Source organism: Hemitrygon akajei, chromosome 9, assembly GCF_048418815.1.
Source record: "Hemitrygon akajei chromosome 9, sHemAka1.3, whole genome shotgun sequence".
Lineage (NCBI taxonomy): Eukaryota > Metazoa > Chordata > Chondrichthyes > Myliobatiformes > Dasyatidae > Hemitrygon > Hemitrygon akajei.
In genome coordinates, this window is record NC_133132.1 from 161899296 (window position 1) to 161916432 (window position 17137).

General features: G+C 40.6%; 1 protein-coding gene across 1 annotated transcript in view; it reads right to left on the minus strand.

Moving 5' to 3' along the window:
• lama4 (laminin, alpha 4) overlaps positions 1 to 17137 on the minus strand; it is a 186053-nt gene that overhangs the window by 49959 nt on the left and 118957 nt on the right. Inside the window, exons 21-26 of the mRNA XM_073057415.1 lie at positions 15838 to 16008; positions 15139 to 15284; positions 12367 to 12529; positions 11692 to 11825; positions 3582 to 3753; positions 1084 to 1215 (exon numbers count right to left, since the gene is read on the minus strand). Coding sequence (XP_072913516.1) covers positions 1084 to 1215; positions 3582 to 3753; positions 11692 to 11825; positions 12367 to 12529; positions 15139 to 15284; positions 15838 to 16008 — 918 coding nt within the window. The remainder of the gene's footprint in view (positions 1 to 1083; positions 1216 to 3581; positions 3754 to 11691; positions 11826 to 12366; positions 12530 to 15138; positions 15285 to 15837; positions 16009 to 17137) is intronic.

Sequence of the window (17137 nt, forward strand, 5' to 3'; positions counted from 1 at the left end):
CTCGAAGGGCCAGAAGGCCCTCTTCTGTGCTTTATTTCAATAAATAAACAATTAAAATCCAAAACAATATATATCTTCCCTACCAAATGGCTTGTAAACTTGCAAAGAACTTTAAAAACATGGTATCAGCTCACTGAAAACAATTAATATTTTAACTTATATAATACAATTCATATCAAAATGTGTTTAAAACATTTTAAATAACTTCTGTTGAGGTACAAGGATGATCAGGGAGGATATGGGCAGCAGTTCTCTCCCCACATCATGATAGAAATTCATCAAATCAATTTACTTTTAGGTGTCATTCATGATGGAAAAATGTTGGTCAGGATAGCAAAAAGTTGGAGATCTATGTAGAAGAATGCATTATCTTTGACACTTGAGATAATGTAGTGTTGCCAAATTCCTATATGTTTCCAATATCATACTTCATTTTAATATTTACATAAAACTAAACTGCTCCATCTTTAAAAAAAACCTGTCTTCCTGGTGCTGAATGATTTTAACTGTACCCCAATAATTCAGTTTTGCAACTTGAGTCATGCAATCAACCATCAAGAATGAGGATGGACAACTGCGTCAAAATTAAACAGGATAAACATTTCTATTTCAAAACATTCATTCCAAAAATCTTGATGCAATTTTCTATGATTCAATTAAAATAAAGCTGTAATTTGGCATTTTCATATTTTTGGCCTGAAACAATTTAAGTTTTTTATGCTTGCAAAAATTACCTTCCGCCTCCTCTCTTCTATTTCCTACTCTGGCCTCTTATCTCTTCTCACTTGCCATCACCTCCCCCTGGGTCCCCTCCTTTCACCCATGGTCCACTCTCCTTTCCTATCAGATTCCATCTTCTCCAGGCCTTCATCTTTCCAACCCAGCTGGCTTCAACTATCACCTTCTAGCTATTCTTCTGACCCTCCTCCCACTTTTTTATTCTGGCATCTTCCCCCTTCCTTTCCAGTCCTGAAGAAGGGTCTCGACTGTATATTCATTTCCACAGATTTGATCCCGCTGAGGTCCTCCAGCAATCTGTGTGTGTGTTGCTTAAGTTTTTAAACACTGCCCGGTCTCATTTACCTCATGATATTTTGCATCATTGATAAGCTTCCTCTTGTCAGTATCCTCGAGGACTACAGGGCCTTTGCTGAATCCAAAGTCATAAACCAATCGTATGTAGCCATTTTGCATTTCCATACTGAAAAACATATCCTGCAAAAGTGGGACAAAATCATCTCCATTAAAAAAAAGAAGATAGAATGTGTGTTCCATGCACAGACTAAAACACAGATTGTAAATGTACAAAACAATACATATATGGCCTTGGTTCAATCTGTTTAAAAATAATTACAAAAAAACACAGATATCTGGAAATCTAAAATGAGAAATCAAACAAAAATGCTTGAAACGAACAACAACTCAGCCAACTAAAATCCACATATTTGGCCTTGTTTTCAGACTGACACGATAGACATTCCAAATGGGTGACTTGGGAACAGTTTTAATGGAAGGAAAACATTGTTGATTGTTAGCTAAAGGGATGGCATGGTAGCATACTGTTTAGCAAAATGCTTTACAGTACCAGCGACTTGGTTTCAATTCCCGCCACTGCCTTTATGGAGTCGGTACTATCTCCCCCTGACCACATGGGTTTCCTCCAGGCCGGTTGGGTTAATAGTCATTGTAAATGAAATAAATGAAATAAAATTTGCTTTTACATGGCCATTGCAGACTTACAACCATTGCTTGTTAGCATGCCATTAGCTTTTCCAGATTAATATGTCATTAGAGTTATTATACAAGTTCAGTTTATTTACTTCCATTTATTGAGTTACAGAGCAGAAGAGGCCCTTCTGGCCCTTTGAAGGGCCATGCTGCCCAGCAATCTCCTGATTTAATCCTAACCTAAATCATGGGACAATTTACAATGATCAACTAATCCACTGACTGGTACATCTTTGGAGGAAACCAGAGCACCTGGAGGAAACCCATATGGTCACTGGGAGAACGTACAGGCAGTGTCCTTACAGACAATGACGGGAATTGAACCCAGGTAGTCTGCACTGTGAAGTGTTATGCTAACCACTACACTACCGTGCCTCTCTGCTTTTCATTTCATTTTAAAATCTTTTTTATTAATTATTATTGAAGACCAACAAAAAAGATACATTAAGTCAATATGTCATTATGTACAATAAAGAATTAAATTAGCAAATAACTGATTAACAAAGCTAAGCAATGTATCAATAATAATATGAAAAAATAGTGTTAAGAATATTATTTTTTGAAGGAAAAAAGGGAAAAAAAGAACCCCTACTAACTAACTAAAAAAGACCCTACTAACTGAAAAAAAACTGCGGAAAAAAAACCCATTGGGAGCACAACCCCAGAGCTACACATCATACAAGCTTCCATTAAATAAAAACATCAATCCGCCAACTCCAATCTCTGCTTTTAATTGGTTGATTCTTTGTTATCTTGCAAAAGTTAATGAAAGTAGTGAACTATATTTGCTGCCAGAATTTAAACGGCAACCTTTACCAAGGCGTTGGTGTCTCTTCTCTCATTGTTATTATTTATGAACTTTTTCTGTATCAATGGTGTTTAAAAAGTTTTATTCTTTTTATACACTGACAATTGGAATTTCACATTGATATTTATTGACTGTACAAGAACTGTAATTCTGAAATATTGCATGATGCAAGAAGCAAGGTGCCACGGTGGTGTAGCGTTTAGCGTGACGCTATTACAGCACAGGGCGTTCCAGTGTTCTGAGTTCAGTTCTGGTGCCATTCTGAAAGGAATCTTTATACATCCTCCCTGTGGAAGGCTTGTGTTTCCTCCAGGTGCTCCTGTTTCCTTCCACTGCCCAGGTAGGTTAAATGGTCTTTTAAAAATTGTCCCATGATTAGGTTAGGGTTAATTGGGGTCATGGGGTTGCAGGAGCAGCAATAGCATAAAGGGCCAGAAGAGCCTATTCTGCGCTGAATTGGAACTCAGCGTGTGTGGACATGTATGGGTGGGGTGGGTTTATGGTCGTATAGAAGTGTAGTGGAGAGCAGTTTATGAAAAGTTCGCAATTATCAACAATAAATTTAAATGAATTTGGTGGTGCGGTAGTATAGCGGTTAGCATAACACGATTGAACTAGTGACCCAGGTTCATTTCCACTACTGCCTGCTAAAAGTTTGTATGTTCTCCCCCTGTCCACGTGGGGTTCTTCCCGGTGCTCTGGTTTCCTGCCACATTCCAAAAATGTACGGGTCAGTGGGTTAATTGGTCTTCCTGGTGTAACTGGGCAGCCTGTCACTGAGCTAAATCCCTAATTAAACTAATTATTTACCTCCCTATGCCCAACGTTTGCTGATGGATGTTATGAATTTTAATTTCAGATACTAGGGGAATGTATTCAGGTAGAAACCTTTTCATCTGTTAATTTTAATGCCTATTATTAATTTAACTCTTAATATATGCTCTGAGCAGAGAACATCTCACTCCCTGTTGTTTTCCTGTATGTTTTATTCTCTCTGCGATTCAAAACTTCTGGTGTTATCCTGTAGAGATATGGCTGCTCTTACCCCATTCACCATGAGTAGTAGGAGGGCACTGTCAGCTGAAGTGCGAATGTCCAGACTGAACCGAGTTGCTATGTTGAATTTCCCTCTCCTTTGGATGTTGCGCACAAAAGCGTAGCCCGAACCATCAAAGTAGAAGTTGGCAGCCCTACTTTGGGCAAAAGCAAGTTTGTACCTGGAAAGTAAATAAGGCAACATTTCTAAATCAGGATGTGCAGTTTAAGTTTGCATATTTTCACTAGCCCTGTTCTATGCATGCAAACCAATATTCCACCACTAAATGTACTTTCTCCTCTCATTCCTTTGTCAACATCACCTTACAACATTCTCCCTGTAAAGACATGCATTGTTTGTGTATTTAATATTTCAGTAACATTTTGAGTAATATTGTAAATATATTGTTTGATTAAGCATTCTTTATTCTTTTGAATAATTCATTTGAATAGAATAGAACTTTAATGACATTGCTCAAGACAACGAGACTGTGGCGCCACCACTGTCTGTGCAAACCAGATACTTACAATGCATGCAGCTTAATTAAAAAAAACAAAATCCCATATTTACTTTATTGTCACCAAACAATTGATACTAGAGCGTACAATCATCACAGTGATATTTGTTTCTGCGCTTCGCACTCCCTGAAGTACAAATCGAAGTAAATATAATAAAAATTTAAATTATAAATCATGATTAGAAAGTAGAAAAGGGAAAGTACGGTAGTGCAAGTCAGATCCGGATATTTGGAAGGTACGGCCCAGATCCGGGTCAGGATCTGTTCAGCAGTCTTATCACAGTTGGAAAGAAGCTGTTCCCAAATCTGGCCATACGAATCTTCAAGCTCCTGAACCTTCTCCCGGAGGGAAGAGGGACAAAAAGTGTGTTGGCTGGGTGGGTCTTGTCCTTGATTATCCTGGCAGCACTGCTTCTACAGCATGTAGTGTAAAGTGAGTCCAAGGATGGAAGATTGGTTTGTGTGATGTGCTGGGCTATGTTCACGATCTTCTGCAGCTTCTTCCAGTCTTGGACAGGACAACTTCCATACCAGGTTGTGATGCACCCTAGAAGAATGCTTTCTACGATGCACCTATAAAAATTAGTGAGGGTTTTAGGGGACAGGCCAAATTTCTTCAGCTTTCTCAGGAAGTAAAGGTGCTGGTGGGCCTTCTTGGCAGTGGACTCTGCTTGGTTAGACCAAGTCAGGTCATTTGTGATATTCACCCCGAGGAACTTAAAGCTTTTGACCTGTTCCTCCTGCGCACCACCAATGTAGATGGGGTCGTGCGGTCCGCTACTCCTTCTGAAGTCAACAACCAATTCCATCGTCTTGCTGACATTGAGGGAAAGGTTATTGTCTTCACATCATGCCACCAGGTTCTTAATTTCCTCTCTGTACTCCAACTCATCATTACCCAACATATGGCCTACAATTGTGGTGTCATCAGCAAACTTGTATATTGAGTTTGATGGAAACTTGGTTATACAATCATGGTTGGACAGTGAGTACAGTAGGGGGCTGAGTACACAGCCTTGAGGGGCACCGGTGCTCAGAGTGATTGTGGAGGAGAGCTTGTCCCCTATTTTTACAGCCTGGGTCCTGTCTGTGAGGAAGTTGAAGATCCAGCTCCAGATCTGAGTGCTAAGACCCAGGTTCCGGAGCTTAGGAATCAGTTTATTTGGAATGATGGTATTAAAGGCAGAGCTGTATTCAATGAAAAGGAGCCTTACATATGCATCTTTATTCTCCAGGTGTTCTAAGGAGGAATGTAGTGCCAGAGAGATGGCATCTGCAGTTGACCTGTTGCTCCGGTAGGTGAATTGCAAAGCGTCGAGGTTGACCGGCAGGTTATGGTTGATGTGTGCCATAACCAATCGCTTGAAGCACTTCATAGCAATTGATGTTAGAGCCACAGGTCGGTAGTCATTCAGGCATGCCACCTTGCTTTTCTTTGGCACCGGTATTATCGTTGCCTTCTTAAAACACGAGGGGATGTTAGACTGAAGCAGGGAGCAGTTGTAGATGTCAGCAAACACTCCAGCTAGCTTGCTTGCACAGGCCCGGAGAACCCATCCCAGGACTCTATCTGGGCCCGTTGCTTTCCCTGGATTTATCTTCAGGAAGGCTCTTCTGATGTCTTCCTCGGTGATGATGAATCTTGATGCCACCAGGTCCGGTTCATTCAGAGGGGGCAGGACGCTCCTCTTCTGTTCGGATCTTGTGTAGAATACATTAAGCTCATCGGGAAGAGAAGTGCTACAGTTATTGATATTCCCAGCCTTTTCTTTGCGCCCAGTGATCTCATTTAGACCCTGCCATAGTCTACTGGCATCCCTCTGGTTAGCCTGGGGTTCCAACTTGGCTCAATATTGCCTCTTGGCGCTCTTAATGGCTTTCCGGAGTTCACGCCTGGATTCCATGTAGCGACTGGTATCTCCGGACCTAAAAGCCGCAGCTCTAACCTTCAAAAGGGACTGGACCTCATAATTCATCCAAGGTTTCAGGTTAGGGAATACCCAGATCGTCTTGCGAGACACACAGTCCTCTGTGCGATTCCAGATAAAGTTTATGACAGCTAGGGCGTATTCATCAAGGTTAGCTGCCGAGTCCTTGAATACTAACCAGTCCACCAATTCAAAGCAGTCACGGAGCACCTCATCCGTTTCCTCTGTCCAATGCGACAAGTGACTTCGATAGTCCATAATACTCCAAGGCCATTGGCAGGCTGGGTGGTAGCAGTATTCAGCTGCACAACAGCTCCTGTTTTTCAGTCTGACTGTCTTGGCCAAGGCGTTTCAGTATCTTCTACCAGATGGCAGGAGATTGAACAGGCAGTGTCCAGGATGGGATGGAGCTTTAATGATGTTACAAGTGCGCTATAGGCATTGAGAGTTGGAGATTGTCTCCAAGTCCAGTAGTTGAGTCCCAGTGATGTGCTGAGCTGTCCTAATCACCCATTCGAGTGCTTTAGGTTCTGCTTGCTGCAGCTGGAGTACCACACAATCATTCTGTGCATCTATATGCTCTCTATCGCACATCAATTAAAGTTAGCCAGCAATTTTTGGGGCAGCTTAGCTCTCCTTAAGCATATCAAGAGTATAGTCTCTGTTGTGCCTTCCCTATTATTGAGTTTGCATTAACAGACCACGATTGAGTTATATGTAAAAGTATGTGAATGGCATACCTTATCACACCACTACACGGTAACCGCGCACCTCACTAAAATAAATATGAAAGTAAGCTCACATGTTTCGGACTCCCTTGTTTTATTTCAATTAGTCTTATGTTTTGGAGTAAACAAAACCATAACAGTGGTGAGAAGAATAGTCATTAATCAAGAGTAGGAAAACTTGTGCTTCACACAGATACATTTACTATCTTCCTGTTGTTCATATATAGCAGCTTTTTAAATTTAACTATTGATCGCCAGTTTCCCTAGTGCCCAATATTTTCAACATCTAAAGAAAATCAGTTATACTGCAGCTTTCTGCAGCTGTTAAATACTTTGGTTCATTAGCAAAGCTGTTATATAGTCTTCAGGCTCTTTTTCACACCCTCAGTAATTTTCAGGTCCTCCAATTTACCTCCTTTCCTGTGATTATTGAAAAGAAACCCTAACTCGTTCTCTGTTCCACTCTTGCTTGACAACTTGCCCTGATCCTTTCTGATTTCCAGAGGTCATTACAAGAGGTTCTCATTCATGAATAACTACGTCTGACTTTTCTGAATGACACCCTTCCAGTCACTCAATATGCTTATTTACCAGGGAGTCAACATCCTCATTATGTGCCGTGTCGTATGACGTGGGCAATCATGGTCTATTGACCATGACTGTGCTTGGAAAATTCTTCTACAGAAGTGGTTTCCCATTGCCATTTCTAAGCAGGTGTTACACCTTGCCCAAGGGTGACCTGTAGGTTAGCAGAGGGAAGGAGCACCTTACACCTCCTTTGGTAGTGATGAATCGCCATCTCCTCCCAGACTAGGGAGTAAGCAGTGGAAAATGCTGAGGAGTGCTTGCCATTAAATTCAGGAGCACCTGAAAGACCTAAGAGTATCAATTTTCTACTCTTCCCAACAGTTGCAGATTCAGGTGTAGATTCACTTATTTATCCCATGCACAGAGAAACATACAGTGAAATGCACCATCTGTGTTAACATCCAACACTGCACAAGGACGTACTGGGGGCAGTCGGCAAATGTCGCCACTTATTCTGGTGTCAACGTAGGAACCACAACAATTTTGTGCTGTTCCACCATAAACAAAATGCTGATACCGTTGCTGAGTGGAGGGGTGGAGATATGTCTCTATCAAAGGCGGTGAAAGGTGTTCCTTCCCTCCGCTAGCCTGTAGGTCACCCTTGAGCAAAGTGTAGCACCTGCATAGCCACCCTGATCAGAGCCACATAAAGCCAGGGGAGCAGGCGGTGGATGGTCGTATGAACAGCTGGTGCATATCACAGGTCCTGGTTATGCCACCACTGTTGCCAGGCAGACAATCTCTGAAGAGTATTGATAAAGTCTGGGGTCACCCATCTTGTAAAGACACTGCCCAGAAGAAGGCAACAGCAAACCACTTCTGTAGAAAAATTTGCCAAGTACAATCATGGTTGTGAGACTATGATTACCTATGTCACATAACATGGCGCATATAATGATGATGTCATTGTGTCCAAATTATTTTGATTCGCATCCATATTGACATTCCATCTTACTGTTCTTAATATTTTGCAGTTATTAAATTAACTATTAATAGTCGGGCTCCCTGGTGCTCAAGAATTTTTTTCCTTGTAACAGGATCTGGGCAATATCAGCAAGACCAGCATTTACTGTTCATTCCCAACTACCCTTGAGAAGGTTGTATTGAGCTACTTTCTGTTTATGTTTATATTTTGTTTATGGTGCAAGTTGATATTTCTATCAGTGTTTTATTGAAGGTGTATACAACTATTTTAATGCTCCTTTCTATAATGTTTAGATTAGCCAACTTGAATACAAATTCTGCTTCTTTTTGAGTGGAATATAGTCCTCACTGAACTGACATTCAATGAATGAGGCTGAGAAAGTCCCAGTGATGAGTCCAGAATCAGATTTAATATCACAAACTAGAGGAAGTCTGCAGATGCTGGAAATCCATAGCTGCTGCCTGGCCTGCTGAGTTCCTCCAGCATTTTGTGTCTGTTGTCAGGTTTCATATCACTGGCTGATGTGATATTTGTTGTTATGCAGCATCAGTACATTGCAATACATAATAATGGAAAAGACGTTATGAATCACAGCACGTGTGTGTGTGTGTGTGTATGTTTATATATTTTAAAGAATTAAATAAGTAGTGCAAAATTTTTTTTAAAGTCATAAGTTTCATGGGTTCAATGTCCATTCAGAAATTGGATGTCAGAGGGGAGGAGGTTGTTCCTGAATCATCGAGTGTGTGTCTTCAAGCTCCTGTACCTCCTCCCTGATGGTAGCAATAAGAAGAGGGCATGTCCTGGATGATGGGGATCCTTAACGATGGATGTCGGCTTTTTGAGTTATCGCTCCTTGAAGATGTCCGGAGTGCAGGGGAGACGAGTGCCCATGATGGAGCTGACTGAGTTTACAACTTTCTGCAGCTTATTTCAATCCCATGCAGTGCCCCCTTCCCCACCCCCATAGCTGACAGAGATGCAACCAGTGATCTACAATACATCTGTAGAAATTTGCAAGTGTCTTTGTTGGCATAACAAATCTTGTAAAAATCAATTGGTAATTGATCTTTTGATTCTATTTCATTTTTTTCCTGTGGGAAAGTATCTATTTGAGCCACATTGGTAACAGATATCTGAAAACGATTATGACAATTTCCATGCTTCATAGTCCTGACTCAGATACTGCAGCACTAAGATATTACATCATTGCCCAATTCGCAGGAAATTCATACTGTTATAAAGTGAAGTTTTTATGATATTTGTAAGTGGGAAGCAAATTGTCCCAGCTGCTGCTTCTGTAATATCATCAATACTTGTGAAGTTTCTTCCCTGAAAGCAGTCTTTAGCCAGATGATACAGTATCCAGAGATTGAACAGGAGCAGCTGCTTGACAGATTGTTGTCGCAAAAGATCAGTTTGACTCAGACAAGAAAGTGATGCAAGGAAATATCATTCGACAGCTTTAATGGATTTTGCATACCAATTAAAATTAATGTTTAGGATTTCACTGAATAATTAGCACCTTAGGAACAGGGCCTGATATACAATTCCTTTAAAAATGTACACTATTGATGAAGTTGGTGATTGATAATATGGGCATCAATACATGAGAATGTTACTTCTTGTGGTGTCCCTTAGTTTAGCCACCATGTTCTTTTGGAAATATTATGAATAAGTTCTGGTCGCTGTCTTTACATCGGAGTCTGTCTTTCCTCTGCACTTGGGTTCCAATATTGCCAATACACACCATGACAGTGAACATAACTTCTGTATGTAGCGACAGAGTTTCAGTAGTGAATAGACCTTATAGTATGCCAAGCTAGGCTCAGATTTGGGTCCTGATGAAGGGTCTCAGACTAAAATGCCGACTGTTTATTCCTCTCCATAGATGCTGCCTGACCTGCTGAATTCCTCCTGCATTTGTCTGTGTTGCTATGGGCTCCGTTTTGTCAGTTGCTAATATTTATAGTCTCAGCACTTAGCCATTCATTAATCTTTTGTCCACTGACATAAACAAAATCAGTTGAATTCATAGAGAATCAGGAAAAAACAGAACCTCTAAACCTAGAGATTCTTATTATGTGGGTTTGGGATCCACTGGTTGACTAGTTCTACCTGTTCAGAACAAAGTAACCTGCTGCATCCAATCACAAACAAGAGAACATCTGCAGATGCTGGAAATCTAAGCAACACACACAAAATGCTGGAGAAATTCTGCAGGCCAGGAAGCATCCATGGAAAAAAAGTACACTTATCGTTTTGGTCCTGCTGAAGGGTCTCGGCCCGAAATGTTGACTGTACTCTTTTCCATAGATGCTGCCTCCAGGATTTTGTGTGTGCTGCTGCATCTAGTCCCTGAATCTGTACATCTTTCTTACTTCTTACTTTACATAACAGCTCACCATGAATAGGAAACCTTCATGACTAAGATGCTTCTATGCTGACATCTTAGTCATGAAGAATTCCTATTCGTTGTCAGTATACTTTGAGGCATGGCAATTCTTACTGCTTTTCCACATCTGGTACTTGACATATACCAATGCTCTGAAAGTTTCCATCAAAAAATATTTCATGAGTCCTTATGCTGATAGGATGAGGAGTGAAGGCCCACCCTTCATTGTATCTTAACACTGATACTACTTCTAATGGTCTACATTAGATGTCAGGACAAACTACCAATCTCCACGATGGAAAATGATAAACATTTTTGAACCTGATTATGACTTCTACTCTTCTGAAGGCAATATTGCCAAAAAGCTGCCAGAAACTAAACTGAAGGATTATTAAGAATTTAATCTTCTTAACTAGAGTAGGATTGTTTCAGCTCATTGAAGTGTTTTTATAACACCAGCAGTACATGAGTGAAGACTTCATATATGTTCTGTTGAAGACAAAGTACAGCCTCTATCCTGATGCTAACAGACACTTGAGTAAACCTCTTGTATCATAAGATTGTCTCTTGAATTCACAAACTATCTCGTCATTAATTTTCACTTCATTGTTTACTTACACTACACTTTATTCTGCATTCTTATTGTTTACAAAGACCCCACCACTATGGGCATTCTCTCTTCTTCATTCCATCAGACTGAACATACAAAAGCCTGAAAACACATACCACCAGCATCAAGGACAACTTCTACCCTGCTGTTATGAGAGTATCGAATAGTTCCCTTTGTACAATCAGACTGACTCTTTATCTCACTATCTATCTCATGATGATCTCATCACAATATAGCTTATCTGCACTTCCTCGGTGCATTTTACACTTTATTCTACATTGTTATTATTTTACCTTGTTCTACCTTTGAAAACCTTGTTCAAACTTTTCACTGTATTTTGGTACCTGCGACAATAATAATAATAATAATAATAATAATAATAATAATAAATTATTAATAAAGAATACTACATGTAACAATTTCATTACCTGGTGCAAGGTACCTGGACAGTTGTGTTCAAATTGAATACCTGCTTGAAATTATAAAGGCTTGTGATGTCACCATTGAGTGTGGCCATTTCAATACAGCCAACAAAGCCAGGCAGGTCCAAGCTCCCAGGAAGCTACGATTCACAAAACACAATAAGTTCTTTTAAGGCAGCTCAGTAACATCCATAAGACCATAATGCTTAGAAGGAGAATTCAGCCTTTTGGCCCTTCGAGTCTGCTCTGCCATTCCATCATGGCTGATTATTATCCCTCTTAACCCCATTCTCCTGCCTACTCCCCATAACCTTTGACAGGCTTCTTTGGTGAAGGGGCTAGGCTTTCAGATCTCTGGATCATTCATACCTTTTCTGGGGAAGATGCGACAGGTACAAAAAGGACAGGTTACACCTGAACCCAAGGGTACCGACATCTTTGTGGGCAGGTTTGCTAGACTGAGAGCAGGAGTTCCCAGTCTTTTTTTTAATGCCGCTGGCCAATATCATTAAGCAAGGGGTCCATGGTCCCAGGCTGGGAACCTCTGAGTGAGAGGGTTTTCACTGTATCTTGATATATGTGACAATAATAAACCAATACCAAATACTAATATTTGAAAATGACAAATACTCTGTATTTTATATGTCCAATTGTTAGTGGACCTTGATTCAGTTAGCATACCTGGAAATCTGGGGGTACTCCTCCAACATAAAATACCATGTCATCTGCTTCCAGATCCAGTAGAGAATCATTGCCTTCAGCTGATCCTTTCTGGATGAATTTTTGCTCAGCAGTGCTGCCTGGGCTCGGTACAGTTAGCTGTATTTTCCCATGCCTTCCAACCCTATCAGAACAGGAGAAATAATACAGTAGAAGTTAAATCTATACAATTCTTGTTAGCTGGGTCACTTCTGGAACCTGAAGGCAGTCTTGACAATGAAAGGCTCTTAAATAATTACAATTGTTTTCTTTATGCAGTGAGGATGTTACTTCAGTACTGTTGGTTTGGAAACACAAATGCTTTGATCTTCAACAATGACAAAGTAATAGGATGTATGTACCACTGATATATGTCTATGTATGTACCTATGATACATGCTCATGTATGTAGCTCGGATATATGTTCATGTATGTACCAATGATTCATGTCCATGTATGACCTGGCACTGAACTTGGTGATGGAGGTGTTTCCATGCAATTATTCATTTTAGCTAGAGGAGGCTATTTGACTGGGAGGTACAACTATAGAAACCTTAAAGAACTAAAGGGTAGGTCCTACAGTTGTACAAAGTCAAAGTTCATTTATTATCAAAATACATAAAACCTTGAGATTCATCTCATAAGAACATAAGAACACAAGAAATAGGAGCAGGAGTAGGCCATCTGGCCCATCAAGCCTGCTCTGCCATTCAATAAGATCATGGCTGATCTGACTATGGACTCATCTGCACCTACCCGCCTTTTCCCTATAACGCTTAATTCCCCTACAATGCAAAAATCTATCCAACCTTGTCTTAAATATATTTACTGAGCTAGCCTCCACTGCTTCATTGGGCAGAGAATTCCACAGATTCACCACTCACCGGGGAAAACAGTTTCTCCTCATCTCCATCTTAAATCTTCTCCCCTGAATCTTGAGGCAAAGTCCCCTAGTTCTAATCTACCAATGGAAGCAACCTTTCTATTCTATCTTATCTATCCCTTTCAAAATTTTGTATGTTTCTATAAGATCCCCTCTCATTCCATAGAACACTACAGCACAGTACAGGCCCGTCAGCCCTCCATGTTGTGCCGACCCATATAATCCTTAAAAAAGAAGTACTAAACCCACACTACACCATAACCATTTTTCTTTCATCCATGTGCCTGTCCAAGAGGTTCTTAAATACCCCTAATATTTTAGCCTCCACCACTATCCCTGGCAAGTCATTCCAGGCACTCACAACCCTCTGTGTAAAAATCTTACCCCATTTTAAAAAATTTAAATATAACTTTTTAACCATTTCCATGAAACCAGCTAATTGGGGCAGTCCTTAATTGGGCCAAAATGTAATGGTCCTGATTAACCAGAATCCACTGCATATCATTTCAGAATAGACAAAATATTTTAAGTGCTCTAAGCGCTAGAGGGGTTCAGACAGTGCTCTGCCCAGCAGATGGTCTGCTCGATGTACCATTCACTAACTGGCATAGCTACAACTTTGGTTAAAAATACGACTAAACCTTCCAAATTCTTATATTGCACAACTCTGTTGTGCCTTATACAAGAAAAAATATATATTTATCTATTCATACATTCCTTTAGATTTTGGGCAGAGATGCATATTTTTTTTAAAAGCAAAACATCCAAATTTCTATTAACAAGAAATAATTGCATGCACTTTTCACAAAGCTTCAAACCCGTTATACCCGTGGAATTCTTCTGAATTCCAGAGAGTATAGTCCCAGGTGACTCAATCTCTCCTCATCCTGGGAATCAACCTGGTGAACCTCCTCTGCACTGCCTCCAAACCCAATATATCCTTTCCTCAAGTAAAGAAACCAGAAAGGCACACAGTACTCCAGGTGTGGTCTCACCAGTACCCAGTATAATTGCTGCATGACCTCCCTGCTCTTGAATTCAATCCCTCTAGCAATGAAGGGATTCCATTCCATTCGCCATCTTGATAGCCTGCTGCACCTTACAGGCAACCACAAAGCAAAGAAACCAAGCAGAATCCATTATAAAAAGAAGACCAGCAAGCACCCAATGAGCAGAAATAAAACAAATTGTGGAAACAACAGAAGCAAGCACACAACTGAAGTCCATGAAGGTGAGTCCACAGCCACAACGTCAGCCATCACTTCAGCCAATCCAGTCGCCCGTTAGTCGCAGGCCACCGTCTCAGTTCAGCGCAGAGATGAGGAAACCTCGCAGAGCAGTGAGCTGAATATCAGCCTGTCCCTCATCTCGGCCCCGATACCCTGACTTTTTCAATCTGGCCAGGCGTTCAACTCAGCCAAACCTTTGGACGTTTCTTGCTCTTGGACCCGGGCCCAGCTGCTTTCATGCATTCTTGGGACCAGGCCCTGACGCTTTCATTTGGCCCATACCCGACCTTTCTAGTTCAGCCTGGCACTTAAATCAGTCAATCTCAGGTCACTCCTTGCTCTCGGAACTGGGCCTTGCTGCTTTGAGGCACTCCAGGGCTACAAGTTGTCATCATTTAGACTAGCAGCTCAGTGACAAACTGAATGCTTAGAGTGTCATCTGCCAAAGTGAATCATCTGGTTGCCAGTAATAATATTTTTAAGTTAATTTTCAATTCCTTTGAAACAAACAGAGTACATTGAAAAACTATTATGAATTTAAATCCCAGTTTCCTAAAATGTTGCAAAGATCAACCCTGCAAAATTAAAGATTTGTGTTATCAAGCAAAAATCTTTACAAATGATAGAAGAAGTGGAAGTTACCTTTCTATTTTAATTAAATTGAAATAGTTTGGCCAAGTGCTCACTGGCTTTGAGTTTAAGGGGATTTCAACATCTCCGCTTCCAAGGTTGTAGACGAAAACCAGATTGTCATTCTTAATACTCAAACCAATGTAATCTTGGCCTCCCTAAAACATAACAAGAAACAACTGCAAATAAAATGACTCATTCAGTCCATTCATCAGAATAATAAACACGAGAAGGTCTGCAGATGCAGGAAATCCAGAGCAACGCACAGAACACACTGGAGGAACTCAGCAGGCCAGGCAGCATCAATGAAAAAGAGTAAACAGTTGACATTTTGGGCCAAATTCCCTCACCAAGACTCTTTTTTTTAAAAAAAAGGCAGAAGACCAGAGCAGGGTGTTCAGGAAGAGAAGGAGGCTTGAAGACAAAGGAAGGGGTTGGGAAGTCCTTCCTAAAGAAGTAGGCAGGGAGATAGAGGCAGCGGGAGAAGAGCTCTGCGTTATTGTGTGCATGGGACTCACAGAGGTGTGGGCGCAGGGTAATGGAGTCCTGATGAAGCATCTTGGCCTGAAATGTTGACTGTTTACTCTTTTCCATAGATGCTGCCTGGCCTGCTGAGTTCTGCCAGCAGTTTGTGTGTGTTGCAGCAGAATCACAAGGCCAAAAACATTCTAATTCTCCAGGTAGACTATTTCTTGAAGTAGGTGCACTTACATTCTTGTTTCCAAGATACATAATGAATCTATTTTGTATGGCAGCTTGTTCCTTTAATAAAGGGATTCGCATATACAGATTAATTGAAGTAAAGGACTTGAGCTCCTCTAAATTTGTTTTTGTATGAAGTTCAACAGCAGATCGGCCATCAAACTTCATGGAGACCTGAACCTAAGGGGAAACAAGAGAGCATACAATTACTTCAAATAATGCTGTTAGAAAATCCAGACATTTTATTATTTGTGCTTTTTTGTATTTGCACAGTTTGTCTTCTTTTGCACATCGGCAGCTTGTCAGTATTTGCATGTGTCTTTGCAATGATTCTATTTTACATTCACTTGCCCATCCATTGAGATGTTCCCACAATCAATGATCTCACTTTAAGGACTCTTTATCTTGTTACCACATGTTCTTGTTATTCATTGCTATTTAATTATATTTGCATTTGCACAGTTTGTTGTCTTCTGCACTCTAGTTAATCTTTCATTGATTCTGTTTTAGTTACTAATCTATAGATTTGCTGAGTATGCCCACAGGCAAATGAAACTCAGGTTTGTATCTGGTGACATGCATTTACTTAATGTACTTAATAAAGTTTACTTTGAAATTTGATCTTCTCTCTACTCTATTGTGAATGCCTGTAAGAAAACAAATCTCAGGGTAGTATCATTTGACATATATGTAGAGGTCTTAGATAATAAATTTACTTAGACTTTGATATTTCTGTTGAAAAACTATCTGTGAAAGGAGAAGCAATAATTTTATTCAGCATGTTTGATATATGTGGTAGGGGAGGGAGGTGTTGGCGCGTGGCCAAGTGGTTAAGGTGTTCGTCTAGTGATCTGAAGGTCGCTAGTTCGAGCCTTGGCTGAGGCTGCGTGTGTGTCCTTGAACAAGGCACTTAACCTCACATTGCTCTGCGACGACACTGGGGCCAAGCTGTATGGGTCCTAATGCTCTTCCCTTGGATAACATCGGTGGCGTGGAGAGGGGAGGCTTGCAGCTTGGGCAACTGCTGGTCTTCCATAAAAAAATCCTTGCCCAGGCTTGCGCCCTGGAAACTTTCCAAGGTGCAAATCCATGGTCTATCGAGACTAATGGAGGCCTACATACAGGGAAGGGCTGTTAGTAGTGTTCATGATCTTGGATTAAAAGTCTCTCTACCATTCAGAAACAGAATCGGGTTTATGACTGGCATATGTTGTGAACTTTGTTTTATATAAAATAGTTAAATTAAATAAGTAGTGTAAAAATAGAAATAAAAAGATAGTGAGGTAATGTTCATTGGGTTCAATATCCA